Here is a 14,643-nt window from a genome sequence, read left to right as displayed (position 1 = left end):
GACGAGAAGTTGTCCCGAGATGATGGATAGAAAAATCTATGGAGAAGTTAAAGAAATGAATTGCCTCTTACACTTATGAAGCACGCGAAAAATGCAAACCTACAAGCAATACAAAATACATGATATGAGATAGAAAATGATAAAGGAGATAGTTTAAGTGCAACTCAATCCAAAGAAAATAGATGCTTTAAATTTGACTTCTGACATTTAAAAATCACTTCTATGGCAAGATCTAATGTATTATAATTTTTTTTAGTCAGCTAGTGTTTTTTCATATGCCAATGATTAACATGCTTCCCCCATGCAAAGAGCTTTCCAGATTGGGTGTCAAGAAAAAGAAGAAGAAGACAAGCATGGCCTAACACAAGAGCCAGAGGCCTAAGATCATATCAGTATATAGCCACTACAATTCGAATAAAATTATATAAGTGGCTTTGTCCACAAGAATTGGAGGGGAAAAAGAAATATAGTCCACAAGAAGAAGAAAAAAAATAAATAATTGAAATAACAAAAGAAACAAGAGGAATAGTCTTAAGAAAATTAGTCATCCACTACCACACATTGTCTCTCTCGCTCTCTCAAAAAAAAGGGAGAGATGAGAAGCGCTTACACAAGTTTTTGAGGCTACTTGTAACCTACAAGGAAGCAAATAACTTGATACCTTGTAAGAAAACAAATGAATGAGGAGCATCCAGTGAAGACCCTCTCGGGCCTATTAAGAAACCTAAAAATACCAAATATTAGACAATACTCTAGTATTTTTAGCACATGATGGGTAAAATTTCTATAGACTTGCAGGGCTGCCTATTTTAAAGTACTAAAATACTCAAGAATTGACCCACTGCTAGGAGTATTTTTGTACTTCTCTTGAAGCAGCGCATTTCAAAATTCGGAGTTTGTCGATATGGTTCTCTACCCCCATACCTACCTTGTGCCCGATTCCTTTTTTCTTTCTTCTCATTCACCTCCCCACCCTATTCCTCGTAGAGTTCCCATGTCAATGCCAATAATGACCTTTGGAACAATGGCAACTTCTGCCGGCGACGGTGATGCTCTTGATACACTCCTCACCCCCTAATATTCACCATTGCCATGACCACTCGACCGCTGCCATCATCTCCTCCTTTGTGCATCTCCATTACAATGGCTTTCTTATCCCATCTCCTTACCAAGATGGTGGTTATGATGGTGATGATCATCATGGTGGCAGTGGTAATGATTATAGCAGGCCGCCACTGTTATAGCATTCGTTACGGTGGTTGTAGTAATGGTGGTAGCGATGACAACAATATTAGTAGTGATGGTCATAGCTAAGTGGTCTAGATGGTAGTGTAGTTGAAGTAGCAATGGCAACAGTTATTGCATAAATAATGAAAGTAAGTGGTCTAGATGGTGATCAATCCACTAGATTTCATCCATTTAATAATTAGATAGAGAGGGGGAGGGAGTCAACTTGGCTATTCAGTTTTTTATGAAAATATGGTAAAAAAATATGTGACCGATAGTCATATATACTTGCCTAGCAATCAAAGATTTTAGGTTTGAGTTTGGATGTTATATTTTCAATAGTCAAGATATAGATATTATTGGCAAGGAAAATATTTTATAACTCTTAAGATTTAATTTTTACATAAATTGTTCGGCAGACATTGCATGTGCTATATATCATTTTTCTTTTTTTATATTTTTTATATTTTTTATATTTTTTGGCAGCCTGGCAGGAAGCGCATGCTGTAGGATAAATCCTGGGTATATGCCTCAGGCCCTTACTCGCTATTCCATAGACAAAATCACCACCGTCCATCAACCGTGATTCTGATTACGTTCAACTGATCCATCAGTCACATTTCAATAGGGGCAGTTTTGCTCAAACAATACCTTCCCGACAAGATAGCGCGTTAAACTTGCTCCGCCGGACCACCAGAACCCGAACCCATCTAAAAGGCCGGGACGAAAGATCGAGAAGCGGAGACGGCCTTGGCCCAACGAGGATCAATGGCGGAGGGCTGTTATCTGATGCGAGCGAGCGCGGCTCTCTCCCCAGCCCTCAAGAACGCGCCGTGCCATCACCTCCCGCCGCTCGCCTCTCTCTCCCTCCTCCCCTCCTCCGCCCCTCCTTGAGCTCCGCCCTCTGCCGCCGCCGCGCCGGCGGAGGAAGAGGCGGAGCCCTTGCCGTCCGATCGATGACCTCCTCTTCTTTTGGTTCGAGGCTGGAGGAGTCCGTCAAGAAGACGATCTCGGAGAACCCCGTCGTCATCTACTCCAAGACCTGGTGCTCGTGAGTTTCGAGTTCTCTTTCCCTCTGGTTTCTTTGATGCCCTCGACTGATCGATTGATTTGCTTACGTTTTGGTTGATGGGGAATGGAGGTATTCGATGGAGGTGAAGTCGTTGTTCAAGAGGATCGGAGTGGAGCCTCTCGTCATAGAGCTGGATCAGCTCGGTAAGTCTTGTTCTTGAATCTTGATTCTTTTCCTGTCAACCATTTGGTTTAATTCGAATTGTAATGGGTAGTTTCTTAGTGCTTTTCTTATTGATTTTGGGTTAATTGGAATCGCAATAGTGGCGGGAATTTTCTTGATCTATATTATCTGTTGTTATGTTTCTTGGCGAAGAAGGAATATGTGATGCGATTTGTTTTCTAAGACCGAAAAATTGGAATCTTGGCTGCTGATTTTTTGATTCTGATACATCGCTATAGGTTTGTGCTGTTGATAGTGGAATTCAGGTGTTGACTTCAAACATCGTACATGATGTAGATGGGGATTCCTAGCAGTACATGAAAGATGGGTGTAGGTTTGAGTTGAACTTAAGGTATACATGACTTACCAGAACGGGCTCCATCATTTTCCCCCCTTCTTCATCTTCTTCTTGAACTTGGAGCTCATTTTTGAACTCATAATATTTCTTGGAGAAGATTTGAAAAAGGTTGTCATAACACCAGTGGCAGCTCTTCACTGGACAAGTGGCAAATATATTTTCATAAAACCAGGCTTAACTGTACAAACTAGATAAAGTGGCAAATAAATTATTCCAAGGAAGGTGAGTAGTGGTTTATGGTTGAAATTTTGTTGATTAATACTATTAAGTGATTTAAAGAGGGGAGTATGTACTCATTCTCTTGCTTAAAGGGAAAAATGTGGAGGGTTATTTAATAGACCAAGGAGGCCCATTTGGGAGACAAGTTAAGGATCAGCGTTAACAAAGTCTATAGAAGAGTGATCTCAGCTGATGACATGATTGTATGAAAAAAGGTGATGCCCATTGAGTTATCAGCTCTTCAATACAAGGGATTTATAACCATCAAATTTGATAAATCTTCTGCCTAGATGTTGCAATTATACCAATAGACTGTACATAGTCTCTTAAGAAAAGGGCTCATGCACGAAAGCAAACTAGAACAGATCAGGTATGTCTTACTGTGGAAAGATTTCCGTAATCCATATTTAAGAAGAAAGTAAAAAACACTAGGGCCATGCTCTACGCTGAAGAGATTTGAATTGCATATCATTCTCGTTTTCTGCCATGTTTTTGTTGATATATCATGAATGCAACAATGTGTGTTAGCATGCATTGCTCAAACATAAACACTTTCCATAGATGTACAATGTAGGGAAAGATATTGTAGAAAAGGATTTTTCATTATACTGAAATCTTCCCATTGCTTTATAACAGCAACTAAACATCTTCTGAACATCTGGAGAATAACTCATATCAAAAAATATTCTCTTTACTAAAAGTAAAGCTAAAGTGCTTGTTCTTTTTGATGAGCAATGCCTAAATTAAAAACAAATGTTGTATTAACTTTGCTGATATTAGAAAGTGTTAGCACTAATTATATACAAGCATGTGAAAAAAATAAACATATAATCAGCTGATAAATCCCAGTCACTTGTTTTTACCAAAAAAAAGTTCCAGTCATTTGGATTTATTTGGTCCCCAACCTCATGAATTCTTTAGTTATAACAAGCCATGAGCTTCGCAGGCCATAGTAGTACATAGCATTAACTAGAAAGTTCAGAGGAAATATGGACTCAAATAGCAGCATGCTAGTTTTAGGGCATTGCATGATGCTTGACATTTGTCACATCAAGTGGTTGTCAAAGTGCAAAAGTTGCATCAACATGTAAAGCCTGTGCCAACCCCTTTACTGTCTTGCTATCATCTTATATCATTACCTTTGTGGTGTCTCCTCATCAACAAAGGAGTCGACCTAGAAAATTCAAGTGATTAAAGTGGTTGACCAGAGGCTTGTTGAGGTGTGCTAATCTCCCTTAAGCTACCCAGATAAATCGAAGCGAGTGGTACCAACATAGAGTGTTGATTTTAAAATTTTATGATGTTGCAGTTTGGGCTGATTGGGTGTGATTTTGCTTTCATGAATTGGATCCTTGAGTCAAATGGTGTTTGCAATGAAATAATCTAATGTAGTAATAATGATGTTTATAGTAATTGATGATAAAATAGGTAAGAAATTTATCATCAATCTTTAATCAGCATTTTACTAACACAATTTTCCCTGATTTTTAATTTGTTCTTTAATATTAATTAATTTTAATAATTTTATATACTGGTATTGTATTTCAGCAATATATGACCGCATATGTTCTCACATTTTGCAATATGGCCCTAATATTAACACACGAAGAAGCCACTCTGACTCCAGCACCTTGTATATTTCAATATGTGCTGGCAGCTGCTTGACACTGTGTGCTCTGTAGATGTGGAAAGATACTGTGATCTTTAGTAAGTATCCTCAACTTATATAGTAGAGTCATCACTTCAGCCTGTTATCATTATTTAGGGTTATCATCAAGCCTGTCAGTCATGGTCATATAATAAAGATTTGAAAGAACATTTTATTCTTACCCAAGAAAAGAACATTTTATAATTTTACTGTTCCTTTCCCTTCTATGTACAAAAGTTAAGAACCATTGGGAAAGAAATGAACTTACTCTAGGTTTTTGCACTAAATGCTACTTTGCATTGTGTAAGAAAGAAGTCCTTTTGGTTCATCGCATCACCTAAAACTTTTAATTACATTCTTCTGAATCCCCTTTTAGCTTCCTTAGTTTCATGTTGATGCTCTCAGGGTTCTGGTTTTCATCTCCCATAATCAAAAGTTTAGAACATTATTCAAAAGCTGACCTAGGCGATGCCTTGGACTCTGTCTTAGGAAAAATGTTTCCTACTTAAGAAGTGGAAAGCAGTCAAATCAAGGTAGTTTGAAGCCCGTTTATTTTACTTACTGAACAATCTAACCTTGAATTTGGAGAAATATTTTAAGTTACATCTACAATGGTACAACCTCTTTAGTGTTCTATATGCTAATTATTATAATCATTTAAAACTACATACAAGTAATTGGATTACTTCTAATTATTCCCACTTAACATTATGTCAAGGCACAAACATGTCATGATTTATGTATGACCATGAATTTTGTACATAACAACCAAGGGAGCAAGATAACATGAAGAAGCTTGTAAATTATATTATGTAAAGAGCTAATAGATTACAAAATTTAATTCTTTGTTTTTTTTTTCGTTTGCTCAGAAAGCAGGAAAGGATGCCTTCTAGAGTCCATTTTACTACATAAAAATCTGCATCTGTAATTACATAGTAATCTTGTTCACTTGAACCTGTTGAAGATTGAACTTATAGCAATTAAAGCCCCATACAATCAACTCTTTATAAAGCCACAATGGTTATTTGTTTCAGTAGACTGTCATTGTTAATTGTTAAGTGTTCTGATGTCTTGTTTTATTTGTACCTTGTGCATTTGAGGTTTTTTTGTTCTGTTATATAAAGTGATAAACTCTGTCGCGTAAAGTGAATGGCTTAATTGGAAATGTCTGTTTTCCCCCTTTTACATATAGTTGAAGTGAGCTACTATGAATCTTGATGTATATGTAACTAAAGACTGGCTTTCCTTGAAATCATTGACTGCTAAATGTTTATCAAATTCATCTTCATGATCAATTATTGGCATTTTATTTCAGGTCCCCAGGGGCCGCAACTGCAAAAGGTGTTGGAAAGACTGACAGGACAATACACTGTTCCAAATGTTTTTATTGGTAAGCAACAAAGGTTGAGTTTTTCCAATTTATGATTCAATTTGGATATGGAAAATTATGTAACATTCTGCATTGAAATATCTGTATTAGATTAGGTTTTGTGCATCATATTTTTTAAGTCAAGGTCTTTTTTCAATTTGAGAATGTTATACAGCAACTAGTTCTCAACTGAAATTGTGTATGAATGAAAGAAGATATGCTTATGGTGAACAAACATCAGGTACAATAACCCTGTGGACATTGATGTACTTGTTTTTTTGGGGAAATTCTATTGTTTTATGAAACAGAATTACCAAATTTTTTGTTTTATGAAACATAATTATAACCATTACTGGCAACTTATTTGATGACATTTTTCAAAAAAAAATTCGTCTGTTTGTAATTTTTTACATAATTATAGATAAAATATTGGTCCAGAAGTGTTAAAATAGGTTGCTGATGGTCCAGATTTGAAGCCTATTATATATCTGTAGGGATTCTTTAATTTCTAGTGCAGTGCAGTTTGGGGTTGTTTATTAGTCTCTTTAAATCAGTCAAAGCATGTTTTCTTCTAGGATCTATGGGAGTTCTATTCTAATGGGTTCTAACAGATTGTCAACGATTCGCTTGGCTTCATATGACTAGGTTGTGATAGACCAAGGTCTGTTAGTTGTGTTTTGCTGGGAGAACAGTCCTTGAGAAATTACTGAGTGGTTGGTGAATAAACAGCTTTCTGTTTTTGGAAGCTGCTTATGACCCTAACTAACTGGCTGTTCAACAGGAGTTAAGCATTCTGATACTTGTTTGGTTATCCTGTCCTGTTCTTGAGGTAGCTGCCTTCAACAGAAGTTCTATAGCTAATTTTTGTAATGAAATGCCCTGGATTTCCAGAGAAAATGTACTGTTGATTTTTGAGAATAAACTGGAAGTCTGTTAAAAAATATACTATGTTAGAATAGTTCAGTCATCTTATTTAAGGCCCTAATATGGAATTTGGTGTAATTTCTCAATAGGATGGACCGCTTCATCCTATCCAACATGAGATTATTCTTTTACTTATTAAATCATCAGATAGTTACTTCTACCTTCCAAACATGGTTGAGGAGTAAATCTTGAGAGTGTTCTAGGCCCCAGCTTGCTCCACAATGATAGCATTGTGCTGCATCTGATTTGAAGCTGATGTTTGTGATGAGAGGCCTTGGATATCCAGAAAAAATGTATTGTTGATTTATGAAGAAAACCTGGAACTCTGTAAAAATACTATGTTAGAATAGTTACCTTATTTCTATTTAAGGTGCTTAATATGGAACTTAGTGTAAATTTTTCCCGATAGACGAACTGCTTCTATCCTTCCAAACATGGTTCAAGCGTGTAAAGGTTGATGGTTTTCATAGGTCCCAGCATGCTCCACTATGATAGCATTACTGCCATTACGGGAGAAAGCTAAAAAATTGCTGGAACAGGCAGGGGCGTGCATGTGGCATTGGAGTAGCGTGGGTAATTTTGTTGAAGGAAACTCCAATGTCACCTATATATGAGATACCACAGTTGGTTTAAAATGTAACTCATCTTGTCAACTTTTTGTGATTGTATACCTCTCCAATCCTTTTGACTTATCCTTTCCTCTCTTTCTTCTCCTTAACACCATCAAATGCTGGTATCCATTAATGCTAATAGGCTGTGTGGATGCCTCATTTGCTTACTAATCACCTTGACAGGTGAAAACTTTTTTCCCATGATTCTTCTATATTACTAGATTTTGTCATTTTGCTCAATTTAGGCTGTCATTTGTGTTGCTATTAATTGGTGCCTTTTGCTATCCATCCTCATTCTACTGCAAAGAAACAACAAACTTCTATTGGTCATTTGAATTGCATTGTTGTAGTTTTTGCATTTTAGTAATTGTCCTCTCTTTTTTTGCAGGGGGGAAGCATATCGGTGGCTGCACAGGTACCCAACTTTTCTCTATCTTTCTGTTCATATATTTCATACAAGTTTTCTCTACCTGCCATCTGGTCTTCCCAAAATTGTGGCAGGTCCCTCTCATGTAGGGAGTTAACTTGGCCTGAAATTTGGCACATATTCTGAAGAGGATCAAGACCTCTTCGAGATCTACATGTAACTAATTCTCAGAACTTGATGAATTATAAAGTTGATCCCTGACACCACTTGCTATTAAGCATCGAAAAAAGGTCTCCAGTAGTCATTTTTGCCATAATGGTCTGGAGAAAATTTTAGCAATACTTGAAAAAATTGTAACTCAATGTCAACATGGTTCAAAAGATTGGCAAGTTGAGTAATCCAGAGCGCAAAGTTCATGCAGTTCAATTGCCATTTAAATTAAGGTGTAATGGTATCCTGGAAAGGTCAATTTAATATGTCTGGTTATCATTCTTATACAATGCAGATATTGTGGAAACTCTTTATACACAAGATAGCATTGTTGTTTCTGATTTTAATGCACACTCTTATTTGATGTAGATACTGTAAAACTTCACCACAAAGGAGAGCTGACTACTTTACTATCAGACTTGAATATTAGCACCAAGAGCTTGCAGCAGCCTTGACATTGTTCTCCAACGAATGCTATTTTCCAAGGATATCTTGAACTTGATGGTTAGAAGTGGTACCTTTTTATCCTCTCTCCTCCATACATAACCTGCTATTCTTGCTCTATAGTGGAAGTTATTTTAGAGTCGGAATTTCGTTTGCTTGAAAATTGATGTATTCTTGGTGATATTGTTTGTATACTTGAATAAAGACTTGTGTAGTGAACCCACTTTAATCTCACCTTATAGTGCCTAAACAACTGAAGACTCCTCATTGATCCCATAGACGTGCCACTAATTTAAGGAACCCTGTACGTGTAATGCTTTCTAGGGGACATTCTTTTTGGAAATATAAATTTTGCCTCTGTTAGATGTGCCACCTAAACTTATCCTCTTTTCATGCTGAAATCTGCATGAAAGAAAATGAAATTTTTAAGGAGCCTGCAGCTAAAAAATCAGTATTACCTGAGCATTAAATGTCTTCGCTCTCTTCTATCCAAAATGTTGTTTTTAACTGTCAATTAGTGTTAATGTATGGTTGAAAACAGGTTGGATATTATCTCATGATAGCTGTTTTTGTATCCGATTTGGATCGGATTCAGATAACTTGTATCTGATCGAATCTGGATATAGATCTGGCTACATAAGTGCAAGTTTTGCCGGGTTTGGATCCAGATCTTGAGGATTTTTTTGGATCCTGATCCAGATCTCAAGGATTTTTATAGATCCCAATTCGGATCTTAAGAAGTTTTTAAGATTTGATCCGGATATTCATATAATACCCAGGTCTTAGAAAAAAAGCAAATAGAGGCGGAGGGGGTGGTGGCGACGACAAAGAAGATGGACCGGAGGAGGACAATGCCCACTAATGAGGGTGGTGAGAGGAAGGGGCTGGAGCGAGGGACCAGGGTGAAGACAAAGAGCAAATAGAGGTGAGTGAGGTTGCAGTGGTCGGTGAGGTGGAGGAGATGAGCAACAAAGAAGCTATTACGGTGAAGGTTGAGGCGTAGGAGGTACCGTAGGCTCCATGGAGGCGGTGGAGGTCGACAAGAGCATCGAGGGCAGTGGCATCAAGGGACTTGAAAGCGGGCGTGGGAGAAGGAAAGGGGAGGAGTGGTCACGTAGGGCACATCCAGGGAGATCCCAAAGAGAGGAGGTGGGGGGGGCGGGGGGGAGCTGAAGGCGGTGCATGACGGCTTAGAGGTAGAGAGGGTGGGTGGTGGCGACGAAGGAGACGGACTGGAGGAGGGTAATGCCACTAATGAGGGTGGGTGAGAGGAAGAGGTTGGGGCAAGGGACCAGAGTGAAGATGAAGAGCAAGTAGAGGTGGGTGAGGATGCAGCTGTCGGTGAGAAGATGGAGGAGATGAGCAACAAGAAAGCTATAATGGTGAAGGTCGAGGTGTAGGAGGCTACTGTAGGCTCCATGGAGGTGGCAGATGCCGACGAGAGCATCGAGGGTGGTGGCATCAAGGGGCTTGAAAACAAGCGTGGGAGAAGGGGGGAGGAGGGGGGGTCACACAGGGCACGTCGAGGGAGATCCAATGGGAGGCCAGTTTGGGATGGGGCACTGATGAGGAGGGAGACGATGACAAGGGATGGGTGCTTAAAGTTTGATTGGCTGCTAGCATCCAACTCTGTACGTTGCTTATGATGTAGTAGGAATGATCACTGGGTGGTATGTGAAGAAGAGTTGATTTAGTCATGGATTAGAACATGAGAGGGCATCTGATTGATGAAATAAGCTGCGAAGAGTGAGTTCTATGAACTAGCATTTTAGCATGAGCGCTCCAAGAACTTTGTTAAGTGGGTCGGGTGGTGGTGTTATGATAGCCTATGCTTCAACTTTCAAACACTTTGTTCTTAAAACACAATGTATGCATACATATATTTTGTCAAGGACTAGTTTCAATAATAAGCATCTTTGTGGAGTCATTGTTATTCGATTGCTAGCTGGTTACCCCCTCCATGTACCAAGGGGGGCAATTTTCCTTCTAAACTATGTATTAATGGTAAATGCTAATACAAGCTACGTACCTAGTTGATGCTCTAAGTCTAGTTGACATGAGAGAGAGAGAGAGAGAGAGAGAGAGAGAGAGAGAGAGAGAATATATTTTAGGAGGTTCAATTAAGCAAGTAGGTATGATTACCACCACAACACTGTTGACTTTGGAAAAGATAGAAAGAACTTGCATGAATAAATCTGGTAAACTACAGATAACAAAGCATGCATGCTCTCCTCTCCAAGTTGGATGGGGATGTCGCCAACTGCGTAGTTGGTGCAGGCGTTGACACCACCCATTGGGTATCCTCTTCTTGTGGTAGTTCCGCAACACCAGCCTCAGGTGTTGTCATTAAGGAGGAAACGCTGCAGCACCAATAACAAGCCGACAGACATGTTACAGCTTGCTAGAAACAAAACATGTTAACAGCATGCTGCACACAAGACAACGAACGCAGCTGAAAAAACTGATGTTATAACCATGTGCTGGAATACCACCCGCCAACTTTGACGTCAAAAGAACAAGGCGACCAGCGACATATATTATGCCAGTGCTGTCCACAACCATAATAATCACTGAATCTGGATACAGGCAGGCTAAAGCTACGGCACCAGTGTTGCACCATTGGCTCATGCCAACTGCAACGGATATCTCAATTTGACAATCATAGGCTTCTGAATGCCTTAAATAATTTGTCAGGTTGGTGGAAGAAATAATTATTAAAGATGCCTGAACCGGACGGAAAAGCAGAACCACTGAAACAGCATCAATGTTACAGAGATTACCATGTCCTTTAACTATTCATTGCACTAGCTTCTTTGTTGATAGGAAATTTTGTTATTGGCATGACAGGCAACCAGACAAGAAATAAGGTTTAGGCATATAACAAGTTCTGATTACTTTCAATGGGTCAATGATAAGTGACTTGACCATATCTAAATACTCGCCTGGACATTATTAAGCATATTAGTGCGCTAGTAAGAAAACTAGACAATTGACTTTCGAATTTTGGAAATGTGATGGCAGGTATATCTTTGGCTGCATCATATCCAAGGTCAGGATTATCCTGCTCCAGAAGCTTTCCCAACACCTGCAGCCCCCCTCTACTCCGAGCTTGGGAGCTATTGTATGCACGGGCATCTGCAATTTGAGGAGTGCATGCTCATGGATTACAAAAAAGTGAAAAAAAAAGTGCCGAGCAATATTCAAATAAGTAGGCAAAATCATGATAGAACCGACGAGGCATTCTGACTTATTTGAACCTCAATCCTTGAAAAAGATCTATGATACATCCAGAAATGATATATGGCTTGACTCTTATTAGATATTAAAGAAAAATCATGCACCCACATATATATATATATATATATATGATGATCAGGCTAACTATCTCATGACTTGGCTCAGCAGAGATGGTGCAACTAGTAAAGCAAGCTTGAAATGGTCTGAAGTGCTTCTCTTTATTATAGTCTGAAGTGCTTAATTCAATTACCGAACTTGTCTAATAAAACAAAAAATATGAAACAGTAACTGTTATCATGCAGTCCAGCCAGTTATCGTCGACAAATGCACTGTTTTCGAGATTATGTAACTAGTTATATAATCTCAAAAAACAAGAAACAACATCAAACCTGATCTCTGTCTCTCGTCATTTTCTAAAAAGAGTGATCAAATTGATTAAGATCATTTACAGGGTATGTGCAGATAGCATCTACTGAAGATCGATGCCCTATGTGCAGCTTAGCAGGTACATGGCCAGATGTGTTTCTGGTATATATATGCATTTCCCAATTCACAATCATATAAATCTAGTTCATCAATAAAGATATGTACATGGTTTGATGGTCAACAAGGTTTTCTATGTTAATCCACAATTGCTAATGATGCTAGTTTAGAAACCAGCAACACTACGATAAACATATACTGGGCGACAGCTGTTAAGGCTGCCGGTGCTTGCTAATATCATGCCTGTAATATCAAGTATTTGACATGTATCCATTCATACAATATTTTTTCTTAGAGAGGGATGGAGCATTTTCGTGGAAACCTGCACTAATTACCCAAATCTAGCATTTTTGGGATTAACAATCCAAGAATCTTTGGTTACTTGGGTGTGGCCAAAAATCATCTGATTTCGACATGCGTGACCTACATATCAAGTGATCAAAACAAACAATTTAAATAACAGTGTCCGATGCTCATTCTTGATCACTTAATACATATACTAAGGATTTTCAAATCACATGATTTTGATCTATAAGCAATTTTGAGACAGTATATCACATTCAACAACTCGAATTATCGGTGTCAAACCCTCCGTCTTCCAATTTCATTTGATTAGATCCAGCTTGAAATCCAATCGACCAGTTTATCATCTACTTCTCTCTCCATATTTATACATATATCCATGAATACACATACATATATATACATAAATATATGATACACATAAATATACATACATATATTTATACATTTTATAGCAAGAGAGCCACAAAAAATAATATTCAATAAAAGAGGGAGCGCATTTGTGACCCTATGCATCACTATCAAAAGCAATATTGCAAAGATATCCACGTTATTTATCTAAATCAAATCATCCTGCGCTGTCACACATGCCCAGTTCCAATTTTAGAAATTAGGCATATTCTGCATATATATTCAAATCTGTCCTAGTTCCAACAAATTGGTATTTACGTGCAACAAGGACGCGTGCAAGATCGATAATGTCTTGGACCATTAACGATGTATTGAAAGATACTAAATAAACTAAAGAAGGAATCATGTAATCATTTTATCTCTCCTGTAGCTTCACTCTCCTCTTTTTTTCTTTTTTTTTTTTTGCTAGACAAAAGAAAAGGAGGGAGGAAGGGACAAGCCCACCCACGTGTAGCAGCTCCTAGTGGGCCTCCGCCCCGCCAGAAAAAATGTTCGGTGTTGGGCACCCCGACTTTTGCCTCATGTCTAAGCAATGGCTGAAGCCACATTTTAATCAACGCCGCAACGACTCGAACTTGGGACCATAAGGATAGAAATTATGCCCAGTACCACTAGACTACCACCTTGGTGGCAGCTTCACTCTCCTTCATGCAGCAAAAGTTGAGCACAACTTTGTCTCTCTCCCTCTCTTTTCATCTTCTCCATTGTCAAGTTAGCCAGATAGGCTTATTGTGACATAGATATCCCCATACTTAGTAAGGGATAGAATTAGTATTCATCCTAGAGGGTTTTAAAAGGTTGTGAATTAAGCCTAAAGGTTATAAACTTTACCGATCGTTTAAACTTATTTCGGTTAGGTATCTAAGATTTTAGCTGAATTGGTCTTTGATCAGAACCAAATCAAGGTTCGAAATCAATAATAACCCAGAGGTCTACATTCCCGATAAGTCAAACGCAAATCAGGCCATGTCTTATACATCATGAAAATTTGCAGTACATGTCAGTAGCAAGCTATTGACACAATAACTTCTCATTTTAGTAAAGAATAAGGTTTGAATAGAGTATGCCTGTCAACTATTTTTATCTCAATACGACAACTAGCTATCAGATATCCTCCTGTATTATGTCTTGAAGAGCATGTCTGCACAAACATGTACACAAAAATCACCATCGTTTGATCAATATATCAATTTACTGATGTGAAACTAACAAAACATTGTGTGCTGATATATTGTTATCTGTTAGTCTCCAATAAGCAAATAATCTGTTTATTTCATTTAGCTGTTGGTGAGTCTTTTTTATGCACATTTACAAAGACCATGTCTATATAACAGAGACAGAAAAGTTAGGAACAAGCTTCCACAAGGACAGCAACAGGATACAATGCTTTTACTTGTTGCAACAGCTTATTGCCAGAAAATTAGTAACATTTACATGTCAGAAAATCACATTTGTTGTTCTACGTGTAAAAGTAATACTACAAACACGTGCCACTTGTCAATCAAACAGAAATTTCATACTGTTGCTGTTATCACTTGTCAGCTTCTGGATTTTAGCCACCAGTTATGCATCCTTAAAAACTTTTTGAACCAAATATG

General features: G+C 38.2%; 2 protein-coding genes across 3 annotated transcripts in view; one reads left to right on the top strand and one right to left on the bottom strand.

Annotated features, from left to right (window-relative positions):
* The first annotated feature begins 1,959 nt into the window (after positions 1 to 1,959).
* LOC103706969 (monothiol glutaredoxin-S10) lies at positions 1,960 to 11,944 on the top strand. The gene is made up of 6 exons (XM_008791263.3): positions 1,960 to 2,278; positions 2,369 to 2,442; positions 6,002 to 6,076; positions 7,979 to 8,005; positions 8,537 to 8,671; positions 11,633 to 11,944. The coding sequence occupies exons 1-5, from the start codon at positions 2,184 to 2,186 to the stop codon at positions 8,620 to 8,622; spliced, it is 357 nt and encodes a 118-aa protein (XP_008789485.2). The 5' UTR covers positions 1,960 to 2,183; the 3' UTR covers positions 8,623 to 8,671; positions 11,633 to 11,944.
* LOC103706968 (CLIP-associated protein) overlaps positions 11,694 to 14,643 on the bottom strand; it is a 34,387-nt gene continuing 31,437 nt past the window's right edge. For both annotated transcript variants that reach the window (XM_039115326.1, XM_039115324.1), the window contains one exon: positions 11,694 to 14,186. In XM_039115326.1, coding sequence (XP_038971254.1) covers positions 14,076 to 14,186 — 111 coding nt within the window. In that variant the 3' untranslated portion in view covers positions 11,694 to 14,075. The remainder of the gene's footprint in view (positions 14,187 to 14,643) is intronic.

The sequence above is a fragment of the Phoenix dactylifera genome, chromosome 18 (assembly GCF_009389715.1).
Source record: "Phoenix dactylifera cultivar Barhee BC4 chromosome 18, palm_55x_up_171113_PBpolish2nd_filt_p, whole genome shotgun sequence".
Lineage (NCBI taxonomy): Eukaryota > Viridiplantae > Streptophyta > Magnoliopsida > Arecales > Arecaceae > Phoenix > Phoenix dactylifera.
Note: the sequence above shows the minus strand (reverse complement) of the source record. Positions and strands in the feature narration are given on the sequence as shown.

What these genes read in the sequence shown, in the direction of transcription:
- LOC103706969 (XM_008791263.3), top strand. Translation starts at nt 2,184, where the DNA reads ATGACCTCCTCTTCTTTTGGTTCGAGGCTGGAGGAGTCCGTCAAGAAG. An exon ending in TACTCCAAGACCTGGTGCTC is followed by an intron (nt 2,279 to 2,368) that starts GTGAGTTTCGAG and finishes TGGGGAATGGAG; the next exon opens with GTATTCGATGGAGGTGAAGT. An exon ending in GCATATCGGTGGCTGCACAG is followed by an intron (nt 8,006 to 8,536) that starts GTACCCAACTTT and finishes TATTTGATGTAG; the next exon opens with ATACTGTAAAACTTCACCAC.